The 26,464-nt window shown below is 43.7% G+C and overlaps 1 protein-coding gene and 1 pseudogene across 1 annotated transcript; both read left to right on the forward strand.

Moving 5' to 3' along the window:
* Window positions 1–690: 690 nt before the first annotated feature.
* Window positions 691–21,686, forward strand: LOC107393312 (transmembrane protease serine 9-like; annotated as a pseudogene).
* Window positions 3,486–10,418, forward strand: LOC139071440 (myosin-6-like). The gene is made up of 2 exons (XM_070553914.1): window positions 3,486–7,818; window positions 7,886–10,418. Exon 1 carries the CDS (start codon window positions 3,684–3,686, stop codon window positions 5,340–5,342), a length of 1,659 nt encoding a protein of 552 aa, XP_070410015.1. The 5' UTR covers window positions 3,486–3,683; the 3' UTR covers window positions 5,343–7,818; window positions 7,886–10,418.
* Window positions 21,687–26,464: the final 4,778 nt, after the last annotated feature.

Here is a 26,464-nt window from a genome sequence, read left to right on the forward strand (position 1 = left end):
TTGATTTCAGATAAACAATTGGTGAGGGAGGAAGGAGGAAGTGAAGAGGAGGGTTTGGAGGATACATAGAGCTGGGTGTCATCCGCGTAACAATGAAAATGGATGTCAAATTTACGGAAAATATTTCCCAGGGGAAGAAGGTAAGTGATGAAAAGGAGTGGACCGAGAACAGAGCCTTGGGGGACGCCAGTAGTGACAGGGAAGGGACGGGAAGTGAAGGATTTGAGTTGAATAAACTGAGTACGACCAGAGAGATATGAACGGAACCAATCAAGCGGGGTATGAGAAATGCCAAGGGAAGACAATCTATGGAGGAGGATGGTGTGAGAGATGGTATCAAAGGCTGAACTCAAGTCGAGGAGGATGAGAATGGAGAGCAGTCCAGTATCGGCAGCAGTGAGGAGGTCATTGGTGATTTTTATGAGTGCAGTTTCTGTACTGTGGCCAGGACGAAAGCCAGACTGGAAGGGTTCATAGAGGCTATTGAGCGTGAGATGAGCATGGAGTTGAGCAGAGATTATTTTTTCAAGGATTTTTGAAAGAAAGGGAAGATTTGAGATGGGACGAAGATTATTGAAATTATTGGGATCGGTGCCGGGTTTCTTTAATATTGGAGTAATAGATGCAGTTTTGAAAAGTGAGGGAACAATACCGGTAGAGAGGGAGGAGTGGATTATGGTGGTTATGAGAGGGAGAAGGGAGGTGAGACATGTTTTAACCAAAACTGTAGGGAGGGGGTCGAGAGAGCAGGTGGTGGGCTTGGATTTACAGATAATATCAGATATTTCGGATGAGGTGGGAAGAAGAAAGGAACAAAATGACTGGCCGGGTGAAAAAATCTCAGGGGGAGGGGAAGAACTTGGAATTAATTGCTGGTGTATGGAAGCAATTTTCTGAATAAAGAAGGTTAATAAAGAGTTACATGAGTCAGCAGAATACAGGTGGGGGGGTAGAGAGTCCGGGGGATGAAAAATATTGCGCATTATTGAGAACAGAGTCCTGGAGTTGCCTTCATTGGAGGAAACCAATCCAGAGTAGAAAGCAGATTTTGTATGTTTAATTGAGTCCAAGTATTGAAGCAGATGAGTTTTGTGCATTTCTTTGTGTATTGCAAGACCAGTTCGTTTATAGAGGCGTTCGAGTTGACGTCCTTTGGCTTTCATCTGTCGGAGTTCAGGGGTAAACCAGGGGGCAGAGTTAGTAAAGGAGACGGACAGAGTTTTGACTGGGGCAAGAGAATCCAAGATATTGTGGAGTGTGGAGTTATAATGAGAAACAAGATGGTCAGGAGAAGCAGAACTAGGGATGGATATAGTGTTAATAATAGATGACAGGGTGTCTGGGTTAATGTTTTTGATATTGCGGAATGAGATGTGACGGATAGGCTTAGTTCTTAAAGAGCAGAGGGGGATGTTGAATGACAGAAAAAAGTGATCAGATATATTTACATCATTAGCAGAACAGTTAGATGGGGTTAAACCAGAGCAGCAGATTAAATCAAGAGAGTGACCTTTAATGTGCGTGGGAAAATTAGAATATGTTTGAAAATCGAAGCTGTTGAGGCAGGAGGAGAAGTCTCTGGTGAGGGGGAGGTTCAAGTTGTCCATATGAATATTTATATCACCAAGCAGAATGACATTGGGGGAGAGGGTAGTGAGCTGGGTGAGTAATGAGGAGAAGTCATTTAAAAAGTCACTATTGGGCTTGGGTGGGCGGTAGATCAAGGCTATAACTGTAGGAGTGGGACCGGGTATTTGAAAAACAGAAGATTCCATGGAGCTGAAGGCAGGAGTGGAGACAGGCAGCACCTTCCACTTCTCGCGATAGAGCAGCGCGAGACCGCCCCCGCGACCGGAGCCACGTGGATAGGAAAGGTAAACAAAGCCGGGGGGAGCGGAAGCGTTAAGTTGGGAAAAGTCGTTAAGTTGCTGCCAGGTCTCCGTGAGCCCGATGAAGTCCAGTTTATGGTCGGTGATGAGGTCCTGAATGAGCTGACCCTTGTTTGTGAGAGAGCGGACATTCAGGAGGCCGAAGTTGACGGTATTGTTGTGGTTGAAGGTTGCTGTCTTCGCCAGGCTGGCTAGCGAGCGAAGGTCCGCAGTCCGGCCAGTGTTGAGGCGAGGATGACGAGTTGTGGACCAGTATGAGGTGATTGAGTGAGAGTTATCCAGCTGGAAGTTACGGCGAGACCCACGATGGATGTATCTCCGGCGGGGAGGAAGGACGATCTCCGGGTGGAGCTGTAATGCTACCGGCGGAGGCACAGAGAGATGCCCGCGTAGCAGGAGGAGATCAGCCGCCGTGTACTGGAACAGAGCTGCCCCAGGTTGGAGGAGAAGGGACAGGGCAGACCAGAGGAGGGTCAACCAGATAAATAACTTGCAGGTCCACATGATGAACAGCGGTGGTCAGCTAGCCGATAGCAGCGGGTCAACAGCCGGGAGGAGTGAGAGGTAGGTTTAGTCCGCTTGTACACCCAAACAATAAACTGACAACCAAACAGGATCCAATGGAGGCAGAAAAAATATAACACCCGCTTAGGACATCTACAATGTAGTGCTCCATAAAAAGTAAAACACGATAAAATCACGTTAAAATCACCGGTGAGCAGCGGCTGCAAAAACGCGCCAGCGTCCACTCCAGGTGATGGTTTGTGTGTCACATTTTGAGGAGAAACAACATTGTTTTGAATGTGAAGTTTAATTTTGCAGGTTAAGTGAGGGGTTTTGCCCATTGTGTGTGTATTTTTGGATTTGTGTGTAGAGTTCTGAAAATATGGGGCATGCTTTCAAAAAATGTTTGTAAACAATTGAGAAAAACTGTAATTTAATCTCTTATTCTGCAGTAAAATAAAGAAACAAGCTAAATCATCACATCTCTGTTTCTGGTAGGGAAACACATTTCAAACATGGAACCGAGTCCGGCTACCGAACCGAGCAGAATTCTGATGACGTAACGCCGGTGTGCAAAGGTGCGGGTTCCAACCCACAGGAGAGGAGGGAGAGAGGAGGTAAACAGCGAGTGGATCACAGGGACTGAGCTGATGTTTTAGAGCAAAACTGCAGTAAAAATGGCTGTTTGTCCTCATTATCTAAAGTAATGGATATGATTTAAAATGTAGCGAATTACAATTCTTTAAAAAAACACTCCAGTGAAAGTGAAAGTACAGATTTTCAAAACGACTTAAAAAGTATTAATACACAAAAAAAGCTACTCAACTACAGTAACTTGAGTAAATTTAATTTGTTACTTTCCTCCTCTGCTCACTTGTAAACGAGATGCTTAATCTCAAGTGGTTTTATCCTCCTTAAATAAGTCAAGAAACAAATTTTTAAAAAATTATGCGCATATTTAATCGATAACAATGCAAATTTAGATTGGGGGGGAGAGAACCTGGAGGAGCTGCAGACAAGGAGACATTGGGGGGGGGGGGGGGGGGAGAGAACCTGGAGGAGCTGCAGACAAGGAGACATGGGGGGGGGGGGGGGACCTGGAGGAGCTGCAGACAAGACCATGAGGGAGATGACACTGCTGTGTTCTATATGACATCATCAAAGACTCATCAGTCAGTAGTAGATTCCACAGCTCACTGTTAACACATGTGTGACACAGCTCTCGTGAGAATCATCGCGTTTTTGACTTTCTCTCTCAAACACAAGAATATTTAACACAAAGACCCAGAAATGCCTGGAAACAACATCTCTAGTGAAACAAAACTGTCTTGGTATGAGACGTGCCTCGAAGATCCAGAAGTGGATTACAATCTGAAAATAAATTTTGATTCTGACGGAGACGACAAAGAAAGCTCCGAACATGATTTGAAACCACTAGAAAAAACTCCTGGATCTGGAAAAGTCCAGCAGGAATCAGCTGCTTGTGAAAAACATGAAAACATGGAACAACTTTTAAGGCAGGTGAGTGAACTCAAAAACCATCTGAGATGTGCAAACGAGTCTCTGAGAACCGAGAAGAAAATCAGAATTAAGGCCGAGTCTGAGTGTGCTTTTTACAGGAGAGAAATTAATGAACTGGAGCAAGGACTGGATTATTACCAGAGCAAAAGAGAGACCCATGAAGAAAACGTGAGAACTTTAAATATTCAACTTAAGGAAAAAGATGATTTATGCGAAGTTCTCCAAAAGCGTTTAAAACAGGAATATCAGATCAGACTCCACCAAAGACTGAAGATTTTTGAGAAAGACACAAGTAATGAGAACTTAAAGAAAGAAATCAGTAAACTGAAAGAGGGACTGGGTTTCCATCAAAGTGAGGCAGAAACCCAGTGCAAAAGAATTATGGCTTTAGAAATTCAGCTGCAGATAAAGGAAGGTGTCTGTGCAGATCTCCAAAAGCGTTTAGAGGACGAGCCCGAGCTCAGGCGCCAGCTAGAAGACGACCAGAACTGTTTCTACAAAGATGTAATCAATCAGAACGTCAAGAAGCAAATTGGAGAATTAGAGAAAGAAAACACAGATCTTAAAACCAAGATGGAGAATTTTTACTCCATGAAGAAGACATTGGATGAGGTGTCTGCACAGCTGGAGGAGAAATCTTCTCTCTGTGTAAAACTGGAAGAATGTTTGAACAAAGAAAAGCAGCTGAGAGTCGAGTTAGAGAAAAAACGGCAGAAAAAAGACACCAGTAAGGAGAAGTTACTGATAGAAATTAATGAATTAGAGCAGGGACTGGATTATTATCAGGATATCGCAGAAACCAGACTAAACAGACTGCAGACTTTAGAGAATGAGCTGCAGAAAAAGGAAAGTCTCAGTGAAGATCTGCAGGAACGTTTAAACCAGCAGAGCCTGCAGTTAGAGCAAGAATTACAGAACAGTCACAACAAAGACTCAGTTCATCAGAGTTTAGAAAAAGAAATTGGAGATCTGCAGAAGAAGAACGGAGACCTCATGAGCAAGTTGCAGACTATGGAGGACACAGAGACCAGACTCTATGGGGCAATCACAAACCTTCAGCTGGAGAAACTCAGAATTAATGAGCAGCATGAAGAAGAGTTTGAAGCCCTGAGACTGCAGCTCCAAGACCGTCTCTGCTCTGAGCTCCAGGCTGCTTCTGAAGGGAGTTCACCAGAACCACACACACCTGTGGAGAGTCTGGAGACAGATCCTACTCAGGATTGTCAGACGGACACAGACACTTGTCCTCCGACTGAAATCTGTCATGAGTCAGATATGGTTGGATCTGTAAGTCTCCATGACGACGACTGTCCACCTAAAGAGGACCGTCCACAGACAGTCAGACACCAGAAGAGTGTTTCTATGTGGAGACGCTTTAAAAAGTTCATGACTCCGGCGTGTCGACGGAAACACAAAACCACGTCATAAACAGATCATGTGACTGTTTGAACACCCCCCCCCCCAAACACACACACACACACACACACACACACACACACACACACACACACACAGCCAGAGGGAAAAAAACAGGGCTGCATGTTGGAGACGATGTAGGAAGTTTAGCTTCACAGCGAGGTCACCGGTTCAAATCCTTTCCATGTGAAGTTAGCATTTTCTCCCTCATGTTTGCGTGGGTTTTCTCCGGGTGCTCCGGTTCCTCCCACACGTCTCTGGCTGTGTGTGAGTAAGTGAGTGAGTGAGTGAGTGAGTGAGTGAGTGAGTGAGTGAGTGAGTGATTGAGTGAGTGAGTGAATGCGTGAGTGAGTGAGTGAGTGAGTGAGTGAGTTAGAGCTGGGCGATATCACCCAAAGTCAATAGAACAGTATAAAGAGGATTTCACCTAGATAACGATACATGGACGATAGCTACAGGCATGCGCAGAAACAAAAGTCGTCACATGTATTACGCTGAGTCAATGGCCGTGTTCGAGTTGAGCCGCGCCTCGCCTGGAAAAGAGACGAGAGCAGACGGACGCAGCAGGGGCAGTGGCTGAAAGCCGGCATTTAAGTGGGACACATTTCCCTACATGTGTAGCTCGCGGGTGACGATGGGTGAAGACATCGCGTTAGAATTCATACTTGTTTAATTTTTTATTTTAATTCTGGTGCCTGTTAGCAGCTGAAACACATCCTCACATGCTTGTGGATATCATATGTTGTAGACATGTGCACATGAAGACGTAACTGTTGTCAAAAGTAAAGCTTATCAGCTGTAGTTTTAGTGTGCTCATAGGAAACGTGACAAAAAAAGACAAAACACATGTGACCAACTAACATTTCACATTCTTCCACCGGATGTTTGGATCAAGATGGGAACCAATCAGATCTTAGATCAGGTGAGAGCCAGGTGTTTCCCATCATCAACCGGTAGAGAGAAACTGCAGAATTTTGCTCCAAAATCTGCGGCCGCCTTGATCTCACGATGCCTACGTAGGCATGCCGTAAGAGCAAGTCGGACACAAATCTAACCGGCATGCACTGCCCGCCGATCACCGGTCATCTAATCTGCGCGGAACTGGCTCATCTCGAACACGGCCATTTTTACGTGACTCAAAGCTTCTTAAAGGGACATGAACGTTGCCAACCATCACACATATTTTCTTTTTTTAATGATAAAATTTATTGACATGGCAAAATGATCTCGATAAGAGTCAGACATTTTGATTACAATGCATTTTTTATTTATTGCCCAGCCCTAGAGTGAGTGAGTGAGTGAGTGAGTGCATCCCATGCGCTGAATCACCACCTTAACGCGGTGGCTGGGTTTGTGCATCTCTATGAAGGCTGAAGGTCGTTGTGTCGGGGTCTCGGCTCCAGGTGAGTCTACCCTGGCAGAGCTTTCTCAGCTGAGAGGTCAGACTAAGAGTGATTCAAAGATTTATTTTATAGAAAGCCATGAAAAGATGCTTTTGTCACACTTCACACCCACTTAGGTGTTGGCATGCACAGTTTTCCTGGGACTTTTTAGTGATTGCGCTGCAGAGAAATCAATAATTATATTAAATGTTATATTTTGTTATAAACCGTGGTTTGCATTTTAAGAAACATGCCCATTACCTCCCTCTCTCGTCATCAGTGTTTAACTTATTCAAAAGTTGTGTACTTAACCCTCATTCACTTTAACCCTCTCAGGCTCAAAATAAGTTTGATAAAAGGACGAACAACTAAGTCCTTCAGGGGTACTTCTGAGTTAAAAATGCTCATGAAATACGTATGTGGAGTAACCAGGTAGGTAGTTTTTAACACCTGCCTCCAGAGGGTTAAGAGACGACGAAAGACATTTGTTTTCATGTTCAGCGACAGCTGTTATAAAGTTGATGTGCATGTACTCCGTGCAATAAACACTTAATCTGGAAAAAAATCATGAGAGAATTGAGATCTCACCTCTAAGCAAAATCCTGATTCTCATTTTAACCAGAATTGTGCAGCCCTAGTATGCGCATGTCTCAATCTGCCTAGCCAGCTAAAACTCTGACGTAGGTGACACCAAATACTCTTCTCCAGAGGAAATGATCTCTTGATTAGAAGTGTGCATCCCCACAAATGTTACATAGTATCTTGATTTTGGGCCTCTATAGCCTCATTCTTGTGCTGGCGGGCAGGTCCCCTTTCACTGTTCTGGAAGGTGATGGACTCGGGTTCACTTGCTTGCAAGAAAGGTGAGCTGGTTCCACAGGCCGATACAGGGCACTTTATATATATATACATATATGTTAGTGTCATGCTGTGGGTAAGAGCTTTCACCCAGGACATGAAGAATCACATGAGAGGGACGGTGAGTAAAAGTAAAGTAGTTTATTTACAATGAGGAAAAAATAACAGAAGAGGCAAAACTAAACTAAAGGCGCTGCTTCAGATCAGGATCAGGAGGAGACCGGAATCTACGGGGAAATAAGCAGAAGGTGAGCAAGACCAGAACCAGAGAACCAGGAGATAAGAGTCTGTGACTGAGAGAGTTCTTACGGTCAGGAATCGGAACCAGAGCGGAGGCGAACTGAGGAAGGTCGGACCAGATGAGGAGTTCAGAGCGTGAGGCAGGCGGGCAGACGTGGAGAGAGGAGTCCAGAGGATCTTTAAGCGACGAGACGTGGGAACAACTCCAGGCAAGGTAGGTGATGCAGGTGCATAATACTGGAACGAAGTTCAAAGTTATAAACATGGAATCACAAACCAGCGCAGGCGGGTTCAGAGGCTAGAGACAACCCATGTGAGAGTATCAACCGGCGCTGGAGTTGAGTCACACCGCTCCTTAAATCCTCTGTCCCTCAATTAGTGAAACTCCACACAGGTGTGCCGTCTGCCGCGCCTACCTGCAACACAAAACTGAAAGAAATCCACCAGTAGGTGGAGGCAAACCATGACAGTTAGTGGTGTGCATCTCTACCTGCCTTACGATTCGATTTGAGTCTGACATGCATCACGATTCTTCACACAAAAATTGTGATTACTTAATAAAAGCAGTAGAATAGTTTACAATTTCTTTTTGATTTCGAAATCCCTGAAAAACAGAACATTCATCTATTCACTATAGTGAGCAATAATTTTTAAAGTGTGCTGCCTATAATTACTTAAATAATATAAAAAGTAATGTTTTCGGTAGAGCAGCTTTAAGATAGAATATTACTGAACTTAAAAATAGTAAACAAATACTGTGTTAAGTGATTCTTTCACATCCAGGATCCCAAAACCAAAATTAGCCCAGACATCCGATTTAAATGTAACGGGTACATCTTTGATTACTGGTAATGTTGGCCCTGTATCCCTGTCCGCCATTTCTGTTTTAAATTGGCGCTAGGGCAACGCAGTGCGCATGTCAGTGCAACTCTGCCCCCAGAAGTAATTGTTAAACCTCAAAACTTTATTGTCCTGCATAGACATAAACCAGGGGCCGGCAACCTGTTCCCATCAAAGAGACATTGTTACCCGTTTCCCACAGTAAAGAAAACACTGGGAGCCACAGCAGCCGCGGCGTTGTGGGCGGGGCCTACCCTCAGACAGCAGAGAGCTGCTCACAACAGGTGACAGCAGCCAGTACCGGTCGCTCGTATACGTCAAAGTTATCTTTCATAAGACGATAATCAATAAAACAATTTATATAAAATGGATCCAGAAGTCGTAGCCCGTCTCTGCCTACAATATTTTGATATTTTTCACCCTGTTGGTGGTTTTACTAAGCAGGTGCCACTTCAGTCATACGTTTCTTTTTAAAACATGTTTAGACTGTTCAGAATACAAATCCAGGCTCTGTCACGTTTGATTGTTGTAATTAAACTTTGTAGGTGGGGAAGGTCAGAAAAGGATCCGATCATTTTGTTTTTCCCTCATTTATAGTGACGGAGATAACGGCGCAGTGCGCCTGGCTCTGGTGTTAATCAAGTTAAATTTGTAACAATTTTCACAAGAAAACAGAACAGTTAAAAGCAGGGCTTGTGTTGACCGGATAGTTCCCGTATTTGACCGTTTATTTTGATGGAGAAAGAATAGAAAGAATTACCCTGACGCATGCAGACGAACTGACTTTATTCGCTTCGCACATCGCAGATGTAGCTAAATCACTCAAGAAATGATTCCCATCTGAACATCTGAGCTGGACACTGCTCAGCGCAGCTCGCTGTCAGCGTGTACTACATAAGGTCCACAGCAAGCTGAAGATGTGGAGAGGGGCTTGGAGCACATCGCAGAACCAGAGCGCATGCAGGAAGATTCCTCCGACTGAAGCGAGACTTGTCACTTAGAAAATGTTCCCTGATTATGAAACTTTGGCTGAATAGCGCTTGTTCCTGTCTCCAATGTGGCGACACTTCCAGGAGCCGTGTGAGGAGAATCCCAGAATCTCACCTCCTCGTCAGCTCAGAATGCGCCGATATTATTACTCACAAGCGTGGCGTCAACCCGGTCTCACAGTAAGACCGGGTTGGACCTGTTCAGGTTTACGCAGACAATCTTTACATTTAGAATTGGCATACAGATGTAAAATTAATGCAGTAAAATAGAAAGCATTTTATTTAAATATCCATTCATTATTTTACAAGCACAGAGAGCCGCATCAGATGGATGGAAGAGCCGCATGCTGCTCCAGAGCCGCGGGTTGCCGACCCCCGACATAGACATAGGGAGAAAATCTCATTATGTCACATTGCTGCATCGATGCGGAATCATGCACGGCTGCATATTAGACCTTAAATCACTCAAAACATTTTTGAAGCTGAATTGAAACTGAAACTCAGGGAGGCGGAGTTTTGCTGCTACAATGTCCCAAATCAGACCTGTTCAAAAGACGCGTCCATAGACCTAACCTTCCAAATGTATCCTTAACCCAGCAACTTCCCTGTCTCTTTCCCTCTCCGTACACACCCTTCGGACTCCAGTCAATCCTTCACACACACACACACACACACACACACACACACACACACACACACACACACACACACACACACACACACACACACACACACACACACACACACACACACACACACACACACACACACACACACAATGCAGCGTGTTAGAATCATTTGAATGAATGATTTAACTACATTGAACTGCTTTTGTAATACAGTTTGAGACGACTCTTGTCATGATTTGGTGCTATATAAATAAACTTGAATGGAAATTTGAAATGAACTGAGAGGAGAGCAGGATAATGTTCCAATAATCAGCCACTCACTACAGCTCCTTGGACTTGTCCTGAGCATCAGCAAAAGCAGAAAGACATCACGCTGAAGTTGCACACATGTGGATTATTTTATTCCAAGAATGCGAATGGATGAGTGCATGGTCGTCAGTCGGAATGATGATCGGACAAAATCACATCTCTGAATTGGAAAGGAATTTAATTCCGAATGGAACGTAACAGATCAGAATACTTCGATAAACATGCTTACATGAAGAATTTTTGATCTGATAGGGTGTTCATTCCAAGTACTTGTGCCCATGTAAACGTAAAACGAACAACATACACTGCCCTCCCCCCCAAAAAAGTTGCCACCTGGATTTAACTAAGCAAACAGGTACGAGTGTCCTTTTGGATAATTACTGCATGGGCAATTTTTCAGCTGGTAACAAGTTATTTAACCCAAACTGGTGCAATGATTTGCTTCTCATTTCTTAAACAACCATGTGGAAAGTCACATCTGGTGGTTGTGAAAAAGATGTTAGTCTGTTAGAGAAGGGTCAGCTCATTAGCATGCATCAAGCAAAGAAAACATCTAAGGAGATTGTAGGAATGACTAAAACTGGGTTAAGAACTGTTAAACGCATTATTAAAAACTGGTCTGATGAGCCAAGATGGACCCTGTTCCAGAGTGATGGTGCATCAGGGTAAGAAGAGAGGCAGATGAAGTGAAGCACCCACCGTGCCTAGTGCCTACTGTACAGGCCTATTGAAAAATGGGAGGTGGATCTATCAGTTAGCTTTGACCAGGACTTCTGGTCCCAAACTTGTTTAAAAACTTTTAAAATGATCAGACACCCCAATTTACAATTAATTCAGTACACAATTCTACACAGAGTACACTATACAGGTCATCGGATGTTCAAGATGGGGTTTGTGTCGTCTGACACCTGTACACACTGCACAAACAACATTTCTGACAATTACATTCATGCACTGTGGTCCTGCCCACCTGTCCAGGAATTTTGGGGTAGAGTATGTGAGGATCTGTCAAAATGTCTGAAATGTCATATCCCAACCTCCCCCTCTCTTTGTTTACTGGGACAGCTGCACGATGTCCCGATTGCAACATCTTTGGTTCACGTGGTTCTGACTGCCATATGCATCGCTAAGAAAACTACCCTCTTGAATTGGAAAAATAGAGAAAGTCTCTGCATTAACCAGTATAGAAATCGTTTGTTAGATCATATTGCACTTGATATAGCCTCTGCTTCCACTTCAGATGAATCTCTCTGGGCTCCTTTGATCGGTTCCATCACATAGCGAGGGTGGGGGGCCATTGATGTTGTCCTGCGGGATGGTGTGGGTGGGGGGGTGTGGGGTCTGAGTTTGGAGTATCCGGATGTTCCCTGGAGGTGGGTTCACTGGGGGTGTCTGGGACTGGGGGGCTGTTGCCCCCCTCTGAAGGTGCTTGGGTTGCCTCGGGGGGTGGACTGCTGGCGGTTGTGAGTGGGGCCCCTCGGGGATCTTGGCGGCGGCCATGGGTCACTGCCTGGCGGCTGCAATACCCCTGGGCGGGTCTGGGTGGGGGCCTGGGGGCTCGGGGTTTGGGGGTGGCCGGCCCCGTGTGGGGTTCTGGGCGGGGCCTTGGGGGTCGGGTCCTGACATGTATGCTGCCGGTAAGAAGGCAGGAACACTCAGCAGTGCCTGGCCCGGGTTCGGGGGCATCAGGTAGACCTTGGCTCCTCTGCCGTTCCATCACAGGGGAGGGGGAGGTCCAGGACGGGGAGGACCAAACCTTACCTGGATGTCCCATGTCTTATATATTCTGGAAGTTGTGCAAATGCAGGGGTGGGCATAGATATTCTGCTGGGATGGTGCTGGGTTGGTGCCCTCGGACTCCGTGAGGCTCTTTAATGCTGCTGCTTTGGGCCCTGGCAGGATGGGCTGGGGTCTCCATGCCCTGGGTGGCAGTTTGACAACAGAGGTGCCTATTGGGGCCAGTAGGGGAGCTGGCTCCCTGGAGGGCTAAGCCCAACCAGCCATTCCTCCCCATCCCCGCATATTTCTCTCCTCCTGCTCCCTCACATCATCACACAAACATACACATAGGACCTTGGGGGGTGAGCAAGTCAGGGAGTGCGGGTATGGACCCCATTTCCGCATTCCTGTGGCAACCTGCCCCCCAATTTTATTTGCACCTTATACACTTCCACTGACGACATTCCACACAAACACACACTTAGGAACTTGGGAGTGAGCACATTCAGCGGCATTTGGCAGGGGGATATTTCAGCCTCCTCCCGAGTGCCGGTGCCCACTTCCAATTTTAAACTGCACTTAGACACTTATGGCTGAGGGTGTAAGTGGGGTGGTGCGGTGGCATCAGCTGGCATATGCCGGATGATGCCCGCACTGCCCACTCACCACAGCCATGGAATACACCTCATGATCACACAACACTATATTGGAGCAGGTGGAGGGAGACTAGGGGTCTTAGCCACCTCTGTTGTTGCTAGGCTTCCTGGGGCTGGAGGCTAGGAGGGAGATCTGGCCGTCTGGTTGGGGTCTGGGGTGGTGGGTTGCTGTGCTCAGCGTTGGGCGGGGGAGCCTGCTCATCAGCACCCCAGCAGAAAGGGTCAAACTCTGGTTACCGGTGATGGTTGTACCCAATGTGCAGCAGTACCGGGACCAGAGTTAATAGGGTGTGTATGGGGAGCATGAGTGAGTGTCCGGCGTGCATTTTTGTAAGTCTTGGGTTGTATGTGCATGTGTGAGCATGAGGGAGGGAGTGTGTGACTGTGTTTGTGTATGACTGTATATGTCAGGTGGGGCCTTTGGGTCCTCCCCTCTCCTGGAACTTCTCTTGATGATATAGATCTTCGTCCCCCCTCCCCCTGCCACACCTGGTGTGAGGGGTTGTGCCATGGTCTGCCTGAGTGTTCGTGGCAACCGGGTCTGGGGGTTTAAGATTTTGGCATCTGCCTGATAGATCCCGGTGGCTGCCTGGTGGGGTCTGGGTCCCTGGGCTCTGCTGGGTCCCCGGCGGGGGTGGTCACCCCTGGGTCCCGGGTCACTGGGTCCCGGGCTCGGCCGGCTAGGGGGTGGGAGGCTGCGGGCAGGCCTGTGGGCTTGCCGCTGATATCTCCCGGGACTCTGCCGGCTGCTGGTTGTGGCCCCCCGGGGCGATCCTTTATGCCTCTCAAGGGGGGCGGGGGCCTTTCTGGTTGCAGTCTCCTTGGGGTTCCTGCATTCTGGGGCAACGCCTGGATCTCTGGGACTTGGAGCTCCCCCCGTCTCCTGCGCATCTTTGGGGGGCGGATCTGTGGTCCCTCACACTCTCTGTTGGACGCTCCTATAGAGAAACCTTAAATAAACAAAAGCGTGTACACACACAGGTGCTCACATGGTGCTCTCAAAAGTATGGGCTTGGGCACGTTCAACACATGTCTTAAGACTATGGGGGGCACTTAATGCACTGTGATTTATTATCGTGATTCTTCAGTTAAGCAATGTTGATTGTATATATATATATATATATATATATATATATATATAATTTTTTTTTTTTTTCATCAAGTTGACGCAGTGATAGGTAGATCTTGTTGTATTGTTGTTGTGTCCCTTTTTTGTGTCCTTTTTTTTTTTTTTTTTTGTCTTTTTCTGCAGGTCTAGAAGCAGACTCTTGTTCATTGTTTATTTTTGTGGAACCCCCCCCCCCCCTCCTCTCTCTCCACCTTTTCTCTTCCTTTCTCTTTCACCTCTGTCTCCGTGTCTGGTCGGAATTACAAAGCATTCAACAACAATAACAATAAAGTTTTAAGTATCAGGCGTGACATTAAAAGCAAACGCTTTGATGCTCCACCTGAGAATAAATCTGTAAGGCTTGTTACCAGCATTCAGACATCAATTCTGCTTGCTTCACAGCCAGACAGGACACGGTAAAAAAAAAAAAAATAAACTGGTCTGATGAGCCAAGATGGACCCTGTTCCCCCTATGCCGCTGTGGCTACATTGTTGCTCATCACCAGTGTGTGAATGTGTGTGTGCGCGTGGATGAATGACTGATTGTGTTGTAAAGCACCTTGGGGGGTTGGAGAATGCTAGAAGGCACTATATCAAATACAGGCCATTCACCATTTTACCATTTATTGAGGTTAACTTTTGGTATTGAGAAAATATTATAATGTGATTTTTTTACATTCTGTCTCACAAAGTTGAAGTGTACCTAGGATACACGTTACAGACCTCTCATATTTTACGTGAGACAACTTGCACTATGGGTGCACCCAAACACATTTTCTGTGTTTATCTTGTACAGTTTGACCTTTATTTATTCTGAACATCCTCTTTGTTGAGACGTTTTTTGTGCATAGACCTGATGTTAACTAAACTAGATTAGAGTGGAAAATGTGTCAAACAACTTTTTGAGAATTGTCATGAAGTTCTAATGTTTGAGCAGACCCCAGAGCACTTTTAAAATGTAAACATTCTACTGCAATTGCTTTGCATTTAGGACACAAGGTGAGCTGCTGTCATCACAATGAAAAGTTGCATCCTGCTCTTTGATCACAGTTTACTTCTCCTATTTACTAACGCGTCTGTTGCAGCAACTCACAAAGTAGGTGTCAACATGACAGTTACAGTCAAGTTATCTGGGACTGATGGGCTAATCATCAGGTTTGCATCGTACTGACCCAGTTTAGAAGATGAAGAAAGATTATAGTATTTGCAGACATGCAAACTTTCAGTGTTACAGTTTTTTTTACAGACGTTAGGACCCATTTCTCAATACTTAGGTCACATTAGCAAAACTCTACATGCAGTGTGCACAACAGAAGTCTATGTGGGCCAAACTGAGGATCAATTATCATTGCTTTGGCACAAAATGCACTGAGTGACTACATCTCTCAAATGTCATGAAGTCCCTTCTCACTCAGACACAACAACTGCCAAAAACCATTGTACTAACAGGACATTTAGCACTTGCTTACATACTGTTCACAAAACTGTAAAACTTATGTTCAAAACAAAAACATACTGCAAAACTGAATGTGACAGCAACATCCAACAGCAATATGTTATTGAAACATAAATGCAGTTTAACCAGCCACAGCTGACTCTAATTGTAGATGAACAGCTGCACAGGTGTTACACTTTCAATGTCATTATAAAAGTAGTCAACACCAACATATATAATTGTATGGGACAATGTGGCATTTCACCACTCCCATGCAGTCACAGAGTGGTTTGTGGCCCATCCCAGAATGGAGTCACTTTTCCTCCCACCTTACTCTCCATTCCTCAACCCCATAGAGGAATTCTTTGCCTCATGGCAGTGGAAGGTGTACGACCATCATCCACACGATCAAATGTCCCTTCTGGATGCAATGTGTGCTGGATGCCTGGACATTTCAGTAGTAGATTACCAGGGATGGATCAGGCATGCCAGAAGATTCTTTCCTAGGTGTATTGCCCTAGATGACATAAGATGTGATGTGGATGAGAACCTGTGGCCAAATGGAGAAGACCGAGTAGATTAGCATATTGAATCTGTATCAGAGGATGTTGTGTTTCTGTGGTGGTGTCCTGAAGAGTTGATTCAGAGCTAACCACTGCGCCACCACAGCCCTCAAATAAAAACATAAACTAGCTATATCTTGTTTTTCTAAATTATGTCTACATAATCATATTCATGGGATATACCCACCACACGTCATTGGACTGCTTAATAAGCTCTCCACCTAACCATCTGTTTTATTTATTTATTTAATATGGTAAATGGCCTGTATTTGATTATAACTCCTTCTAGAGTCCTGGAACCCCTCAAGGTGCTTTACAACATAATTAGTCATTCACCCATTCACACACACATTCACACCCTGGTGGTGATGAGCTACATTAGCCACAGCTGCCCTGGGGCACACTGACAGAAGTGAATCTGCCGTACACAGGCAAGGGGGGTTAAGTGTCTTGCCCAAGGACGCAATGACAGTGACAGACTGAGCGGGGCTTGAACCTGAAACCTTCTGATTACGGGGGAGCACTTAACTCCTGGGCCACCATCACCCGATTTTATTTACCTTATGGAGGCAAATAATATCTAAATGTGCTGTTTAACAGTGCATTTCTGAGTGACAGACGAGAGGAAACGTTACTGAGAAGAATTTTCTAAAAAGAGACAAAGTGTGAGAGAAATGCACTAGTTAAATTTTAGTTATGGGAAATTTTATTGGTTTTTCTAAATAAAACAGAATCATTGTTTACCTTACTTTGACAGCCCGGCTCATGGGAACACAACATAAAGAGAACTGGACACGTGGTGCAAATATTTTATTAAAATTGGCCTCCAAAATACCTCACCAAAATGCAACTACGGCAGGAGCTCTCCACAGGTGATCTCCACAATCACTCTGAACTCTTTCTAAAGTTGCACCCAGCAGGCTTTATGCTGCACCCACAGGCGCAGCCACACGGTGCAATTACAGGCTGCACACAGCCAGGTTAATGAAGAGGCAGGAGGGCTCTAACCCAATCATCTGGTTGCACCAGCAGCACCTGCTTGCCTGCAGGTCGAGTACTTTGTTTCTCCCAATGGCAGGGGCCATATCACTGGCAGTTACATATGTTTTAATACATTTGAAAATATCACACTGTATCTTCTTTTACTGTGCTAAGCATTGTGTAAAAAAGACATTTGTGCAACTATTGGGTAGGACCTGCTGTAGTCTGCTGCTGCTCACCTGCTTAAAATGTTAACATGTTGAGCAGTTGAGATGCATTTATTGTTTTTAGCAAATGATTTTTCTCTGGGGAAGAGATGTGGTGAATTTATTATCAGTTGCTCCTTTGCAAGATAAAAATGCGATAGGGTTTAAGAAACTAATTTCACACTCACTAGAGACGATGGCAGTCTAACACGGACGATGGTTGAGAGATTGTAAAAGATAATAAATACATGCACAATATTTAATCGCAGAAGTGGTTTAGATGCTTTGGTCAGTTTGGATTGAAAGGAAAGTTTCTCAGCAAGTTGTCCTATAAAAAGCCCATCTTTACATTCCCGAGAGCATAAGCTAGAGCCACTGGCAGCATGCACGGGCTGAATAAACTTCTGCTTTTTGGTGTTTTGGTGTGTTTCGCACAAACTGGTAAGGAATCAAATCTTATTTCTTATTCTGAAACTGTGATTTAGTCACTAACCTGATGTTTATTTTTCAGTCGGTGGTAGTGAGATCATAGATGGAGAAAAAGCTCCAGAGGACTCAATGCAGTACATGGTCTCACTGCAAAGCAATTCGGGTCACGAATGTGGAGGATTTCTAATCAGTGAAGAGTTTGTGGTAACTGCAGCACACTGTAGCGATCACGCAGCGTACGTTTACATTTATAGTGATTAATCATGTGTAAAAATAGTCTCAAAATTTATAGATAACATTCCAACGATCAACTCTTTAGTCTTCAGCACGTTCGTCTGGGACACCACGATCTCAAAGAAGCCAAGTCAGTCAGTATTGAATATACGTGCAAGTTTCCATCTTATTGGAGTGTAGGACACGGCAATGACATCATGCTTGTTAAAGTAAGTTCATATTTATTCAAAAACTGTTTTCTAGTGATGCTCTGTTAATAAAGTTTTAATAATGATCCCACGGGAAAAACAAACTTTGATTTGAGGCTGTGTCATACTGTGAAACATGAATTGTCAACAGGTTTCCAGATGTTTGTAGTTGAATGAGTGAAAAAAATGAATAAAATGGTGAGTTTGGTTTCTACTTTTGTCTTTCCTCAGCTGGCAGAGAGGGCTCCTCTAAACAGCAAAACCAAAACAATTCCACTTCCTAATTCTGCAACAAATCTGAAGGAAAATCAGACGTGCTCTGTGGCTGGATGGGGAAAGACAGAAACTCACCGCTATGGTGTCACGGAGCTGAGAGTGGTGAGCGTGTCCATCATAGATCCACCAATCTGTCAGGAGATGTGGGGAAATGATCTTCCTCGTAACGTCATCTGTGCTGGTGGATTTGGCACTAAAAAGGGATTCTGTCAGGTACATCCTCTGGTTTCTGGTATCAAATCATCTGAATATCATTTGTCAAATGGAAAAAAAAATTTAGTGAATTATCTTCCTCTAAACAGGGTGACTCTGGTGGTCCACTGGTGTGCAACGGGGAAGCTGTTGGGGTTGTGTCTTCTAACAAACATGACAACTGCGACTACCCAGACGTACCGAATGTCTATACAGACCTCTCCAAGTATCTCCCATGGATTCACAATGTTCTGAGAGAAAATAAGTGTGTGTAAAACGCTTTTACAATGATTTCACTCAGCAAAGCTTTCGTAATAAAGACAAAATTATGAATTATTTCTGTCACTCTGTCAGCTTTTGCGCTTACGTTGAAATAGAAAATAAAGTAAAATGCTTTCAAGCGCTGCTTCTATTTTTCTTCCAACCGACACACACACACACACACACACACACACACACACACACACATACACACACATACACACACACTCACACACACACTCACACGTGCACACACACACATACGCACGCTCAAGCACACACACGCGCACACACACACACACACGCACACGCACACACACACATTTGCACGCTCAAACACACACACACACACACACACAATTAGTTTGGCTCTTCTTGGGTCTCCAACGCAGTTTCTCCATTTTCAATTTTTAAATTTGATATGTTTGCAGAAAAATGTAAAAAGGGAAAACAGTTATTAGACTGAACAATTTAAAAGAACCAGAAATGCCAAACGTACCCAACTGAGAAACTCAAGTGTTGAGTGAGAGTTACAGCATCCCCGACTCATTCCTCACTAGACTCTTTTTTAAAAGATGTTATGTTAATATAGAAATAATTTGAAATTTTTTTCTTAAGGGATGCTTTTTGAGAAATAGAAACTGACATAAGTAAAGCACACAGACACGTCTTGAGTGCTTTGTGTAAGAAGAAATGTGCATTTTGCTGAATCATAGCCATCAAGGTGTTGCAGAGGTTCTTATGAAACAAAATCTTGAAACCTTTCCTTTTGTAAGTTTCAGCAACTTAACCAAAAGGCTACAGCACGTTGGAAACTTTCCTGAAGCAACAATGGTGCAGAAACAGGAAGATGTCGTCTTCAAAAATTATAAAAGCAGGAGAGCCGAGGCTCCGGGTTGATGAAGACCATGGCAGTCAGTGTTATACTTCTCCTGCTCTCTGCCCTCAACGGTAAGCTGAAATCTAAAGTGCAGGCTGTTTTAATGCAACAAAACTTTTTTTAACCAAGCTTTTTTCTTGTTTATTCCAGGTGCTTATGGATCACATATTGTTGGAGGCAAAGATGCTGCACCCCACTCTCTCCCATTTATGGCCTCACTGCAAGTCGATGGTCAACATTTCTGTGGAGGAGTCCTCATTAGAGAGGACTTTGTTCTTACAGCAGCACATTGTCAACTACCAGCGTAAGGCATTTTTTTTTTTTGTTAATAAGCACAACATTCCCAAATTTATTCCTGTAATTTTTGGGGTGTACAAAGAGATGTTATTCATTTATTTATTGTATAATAAGTCACTACAATTCAGACTTTTATTCTTTTTTTTTCAACATCAAATTTCAGCTTTAATGCAAGCATAAAATGATTTTACTGGCTTTTTGACAAGACATCAACTTTAATTTGAACTTAAATCTGTTGGGATGAAGCATAAAGTTGTGTTTTTCAGTCTTTTTCCAATTCCAAACAGCAGAAATCATTTTTTCCTTCTTTTCACTTTTTTTCTTTAAACAAATTCATTATATTCAAAAGAACACATAATTAATTTAACAAAGATGTTTCGTTTTAAACTTTTCCACTGGAATGCTTGAAGTGAACATGCATTCTTGTCATTTCCAGATCGCACACAGTTGTGCTTGGAATTGATTCTCTGAGTGGCGACGAGTCAAGTAAGCAGGAAATCCCTGTTCTTCGATCCATTCCACATTCAAACTTCAGTCAACTTGAAAACGACATCATGCTGCTTAAGGTAATCTATATCGTCTTATCTTTCAACCCCGTAACTTAATAATGAATGATTGTTAATGCAGAACAACGTTTCACACAACAGCTGAGTGGCCGGGCGCGGCTCACCGAAGCAGTGAAGTTGATCCCTCTGAGGTCTAGCCGGCTGACAACAGGAAGTCGCTGCATCACAGCAGGCTGGGGAGATATAGGAGATAACGAAACCTTAGCAAACAGGCTTCAAGAGCTCAACGTCACTGTTTTGTCACAAAGGTCATGTCAAAGACGATGGAGGGAAGTTCCGATTGCTGCTTCAATGGTTTGTGCCATTGGCAATAGGAGGAATGAGGGCTTCTGCTCGGTGAGAAAATCCCCTGACTTGTCACAAGAAGCATGCTACAGCATCAAACATCACATTGATTATAATAAATCTTGAATGCTTTGGTGTCATGTTATCTTTAGGGGGATTCAGGTGGTCCGTTGGTGTGTGATGGAGCTTCAACAGGCATCGTCTCCTTCTCTGGACGTCAATGTGGAAGCACCAGGACCCCTGACGTCTACACCAGGGTTTCCTCCTTCACGGACTGGATCAGAAATGTATTAACCAACAATTAGATCAATTAGATCAGGGAATTGTTGTATCACAGGTTTATTGGGTAAATGAAGTGTTCCCATGTTGAATTACCTCACGAGTGAGAGAAACTATTGATATTTAGGGATGTTTTTTTAAATTAAAGGCTAAAAAAGATAACATTTTAAGCAGAATGTAAAAGACAAAATCCATGTTTTCTCACCTTCACCACTCACCACTTAAGAATTTAAGTCATTGTGTTGAACAACCAAATAACAAATTCTAGCATACGACTGAAAAATAGACATTTTTTGTTAAAAAAAAACAAACATTGAAAATCCATTTCAAATAAAGTGTTGTGGGCAAGGCATTGAGGATTTGAGCCCTCCCGCTCCAAAAACAGGATGCATTCTGCTCATTGTGGACATGTCTTTGTTTATTGAAACATTTTGTAATAAACTGGAAAATGTTAATAGCACAATTGCAAATAGAGACTGATCTAAACATGCAAACTGTACTGTGAATTTCAGTCCTGTAGGAGATTTTAGCTGTTGAGTAAAAGTGTAAAATTATTGAAGTATTTCTTGAGATTTTACAGCTTAAAAAAACTGCCATTCCACAAGTTGTGGGACTTATTCTTTATAAAACAAACTGATAAGTTCCTGTTCTGCTGAATGGGAGACAACAAACAAATAATGTTAGAATATTTACCATATATTTTCTTGGTAAACTATTTGGAAAGCAGCTGAAATTATAAAAATTGAAAACACTCTTTATTAAAACAAATGGATAGATTGGTGAAATTAGGTCACTGCAAGCTGACGGAGCCAGTGCAGTTACTGAGTGATTTGTATCATTTTATACACGTTTAAGATCACTTTCCTTTTTATTTTATGATCTATACTGAAAACTTTCAATCAGTTTAATCTAGTTTAAATTAACTGTAATCTTGTAAAATCTGTCTTAATTTTAAAGTCCAGGTATGGTTATTTTGCCTTCATTTTCTTAAAACAAAAATTGCCCAGAATACATTGAAGTATTTTCAAAAAGATGGCGGATCAGAAGCCTCACTTAAATATTTAGTTTACCAAGTATATACACAATTTAAAAAGTAAAAAGCTTGTTAAATATTTATATTGAAAATAATACATATAAAATATAGAGTTGTCTCCCGTGTTACATGACCGCCGCGGAGGCCGCGGTCACGTGACGCAAGTCTGTTCCATTTAACCATCTTCTTTGACCAAGGAAGGACAGTGTCCTCGTAAGCAAGGCACCTGGCCTTGCAAGACATTGCCTTGCAAGGCCAGGTGCCTTGACACTGAGAAACACCCTAAGTCTCTGGGCGAAGCCATATTGGATGCCATATTTCCTACTACGGAAACCCATGAGAACAAAACACATTTAACAAATGGTTACAAAATTTTCATCATTCATAAACATTGTTGTTTTACACATTTACCTCTTCGCTCTTTGCCAGTGATGAAGGGGAGTCTGATGTGCTTGTCATTTTGCTGGGGGTTACACTCCCAGGGATTTTTGACCCTAATGGCCATCCGTTGGTACGATCTTACTTGAACAAAAAAAATACTGCTTGATTGCAGTCCTTTAGGTATGTACTGCCCCAGGGGCGGATTTAGGACTGAAGAAGATCCGGGGCTTAACACACACGCGCGCGCACGCGCACACACACGCATGCGCGCACACACGTGACACGCACTAGTCAACATCATATATATATATATATCTTGTACCACATAATTTTTAATCTGAAGCTACATATTCAGCATATTCAGGGCAGAGTATTGTTCCTGTTAGTGTTTAGTGTGAGATGATAGTGAATATTCCCTTTCTTTCTCCAACAACTTTACCTGATAGTAAGCTAACTTTAGGCAAACCAGCAGCACAACAAATATTTTCAAATAAGACTCACAAACCTGAGTCAACACCAGTCTCATCAGAGCTGGGGTTCTGTCGTTGTACTTTTGGTCTAAAAAAACGTCCTTATATCCATCTTCACTCATGCGTTTAACTGCCCCCATCACCAGGGAAAATACATACTGCCACTTTAAATAAAAAATGCCCTTACCAGTTAGCATTTTTGTGTGCGTTTTGAAGTTCCCATGCTTCAGCAGCTCTTCTTTCACCATTTCAATTATCACTGTTTTGCCTGTTCCCATCTTAGTTCTGGCTCAACACTTTATGGGTGTGCACACCTTCAGTATTTAACATAAATTTGTATTCATATTACGAATCTGGAGCTTCATGCTGCTGCTGCCCATTTATTTTCTGCGCAGTGTCAGGAACGTATTCCTGGAGCGACATCACTTCCAGTTTCTGGCAAGAGGCGCTGTTTTTAGATGGATGAGCTAGCAGAGCCTAGTTGGAACAGTAATATCACCTTTTTTCCAAATATATTTCTTTTTTTTAATGGAAATATAAAGTTTAGACCTGTTATTGGAGTGGGAGGATATCTGGCTTTCCGTAAAATTGGGATGACGGGAGCGATTGGAGGGCGACCCGCATCCATGGACGGCACCGTCCGTGTGGATACCTCACAGACTGGGACGTTGCTCGAGGTGAATCGCAAGCTGGACAATGTCTTAGCTGCGTTACCGGTGTTAGCGCGCAGGATTGATAACATCTCGGAAAGGGTCACCGGACGGTGTGGAGATGTTTAATCACCTAATTGGCTTCACTGGAGGACTTGAATGATCAATACAGACTTAAGGCAGAGAGGAAAAATAATCTCTGTCTGACCCAAACAAAGTTTCTGTTATCGAATCTGACGCCATAAGCAGCCTTGGAGTTGCATGCAAAACCCCCACGCTGGAAGGAATGCTGACAAATGCTGTGAATCTCTATCCACCCCCCACCCCCCCACCCCCCCCCCCACCCCCACCCCCTCGCCTTCAGATTGTGGTCTCCGAGGTCATCAAGCTGAAGGACTCACTGCTCTCTATGCTTCCTCATGACCTCCCTCCCCCTGCGGAGACAGCTGGTTGAGCGCCACAACGGGCCGCCCCACGCTGAGGAAACCAGGATCCCAGCCCCTCCCCCCTACCTACCGAGTCTCATGGTGTGAACTGTGACGTTTGTTGCTTACATGTCGGGTGTTTTTTTTGCATTGGAGGGCTACACCCTGCTGGTGTAACCCTGTTAATGCCTTTTTTCCCCCTCCCTGAACTTCCCTCATGTATCCCCTTACTCATCTACAAAGGAGCGCCGTTATGGCTGCTCCCATGGTCTGCCTGTATCTGTCTTGTTTATATGTGTGTGTGTGTAACCTTGGTCAGGTTGTACCATGGAGTCAAGTTCCTACGCTCTGAAAGGAGCGCTGGCAATAAAATTCTTCTGATTCTGATTCTGATTACAATATAAGGGCTTCAAGTGTTTAACATGGAAGACGCCCTTTAAAGTCAGAGTGAAGTTTGTTTACTTTTGAGTGGATATCAGTACAATTATGATGCCCCTAGTGGCTGGCTCCAGTACAAGTTTCAAGTCCCACCTTCTCTGTGCAAATAACTGATAAATGACCTGAACTTGTATAGCATCTCCAAAGGACTCGAAAGCGCATTCATCCATTCACACACATTCATGTACTAGTGCTGATGAGCTAGAGTTTCCAGATTTGATTTTCTCTTGTATTCATGGTGCGTTCCATTTGTCCTCGGTACTCGGATATCCCAGCTTTTTAGTAGGAAAAATAAACTGGATTGCCCCATAAAATCAGATCTCCCACTTGGAAAATCTTAGAATTTTTTTAAGTCCAGCTTTGAGGTTCTGTATGGCACTCCCCATGACAACAGTAGCTGTGGTGAAAACATATAAAACTTATAAAGGTGCATCTAACATCAATGTTACATGTAGGTGTGTTTTCTTTTGAGGTAAACAGAACGCACCGCAAGGCCTGTTGTTACCAGCATAGACATGTACAGTAATAAGTAGACGCTGCATCAACCACTGCTGCTTATGGCGGCCACATTTCTTGAAGCCAATGCAGACTTTATTGTTTATAATGTCTATGGTTAACAGTATGCTTTAGCCATGGCTTTTCTCATTTAAACTTTGCTCATAGAACAAAATTATGTGGATGTTTTGCGCCAAACAGACAAGATCGGATACTTTTGACCTGTTTGTGAGCAAGTTTGAGATTGCCCTCTGACACAACAAACATGTTTGCTGAAAGTTTGAACCAAACACCGTAGCCAGAATGATGTTGCATTCTGAGATGTTGAACAGAAATCAAGCAAGAAGAAAAATGAACTGATGAATGAGCAAGGCACCACAGGGACTGAACCCTGTCTCATCACTGAGAGTACCATCTCCTGTTCCTTTGGCATGTTTGTGGTACAGACTGGTCTTTTACCGAAGACCCACCCACTCTGAACCAGACCTTTGTTTTGTTGAGTTGTCCTCGAACCATCTAAATCAGAGTACCCCTGATTTAGAGACACTAAGTTGGAGGTCTGATAATAAATATATTAAAGTCCATCATGCTGAATGAAAATCAGAAAATCAGTCTTTGTGTCATGTTCTGTGTCCCTGTGGTTCCCAGCCCCCTCCTGGTTCCCCTCATGAGTTCCCTAATCTTCTGTGCCCCCCAGCTTCTTCAGGTTTCCCTTTAGTCACTTCACGTATCATTAGTTTATTTATCTTTAGTCTTTGTTCTACAGTGTTTAAAGTTTAGGTTAGTAGCTTTGGTTTAGGATTTAGATATGGTTGTCTCCCCTGCTTATTTCTGCTTCTTCCCTCAGTTCATTAGTTTCACCTGTGCCCTATTCCCCACGCACCTGCTCCTTGTCTCCTATCACCCAGCCCTGTGTATATAACCCTGTCTGTGTCTCTCAGTGTTTGTTGGTCCATTGTCATTGTCAGTGTTGTTCTGGTCCTCCTTGTGAAACTCTAGGTTTTGCTCATCAAAGAGCTTTTTGTTTTTGTCAGCTGGGTTACTGACTTCAGGCTTCTTCCTGCCCCTTCTTGGATTTCTGGATTTTTGGACATTGACTCCTAATAAAAGGATTTTACGTTTTACTACGCTCCTGCCTTGTGGTGTTCTGGGTTTCTGCATCTTGGGTCCTGACCTCCTCCTGGCTCAAAAGTGACACTTTGTGCTTCAGCAGCTTAAAGTAGTTTGCAAATCTGGGTCTGCAACTAGGCTTAGTTTAGATGGCTCTAATGATAATTTCCCAACGTTTTTAAAAACAATTCTGCATAATGCTTTTTAGGGGCGAGCAAAAACTGAAACCATAAAACAGACTTTAAGATCTAATTTAAAATACACTAATTGAACTAGTTAAACGATAAGGCTAGGGATCTCGTTCACTTGTTTATTCAATATATTTCCAGC

This window comes from Nothobranchius furzeri, chromosome 8, assembly GCF_043380555.1.
Source record: "Nothobranchius furzeri strain GRZ-AD chromosome 8, NfurGRZ-RIMD1, whole genome shotgun sequence".
NCBI classification, from domain to species: domain Eukaryota; kingdom Metazoa; phylum Chordata; class Actinopteri; order Cyprinodontiformes; family Nothobranchiidae; genus Nothobranchius; species Nothobranchius furzeri.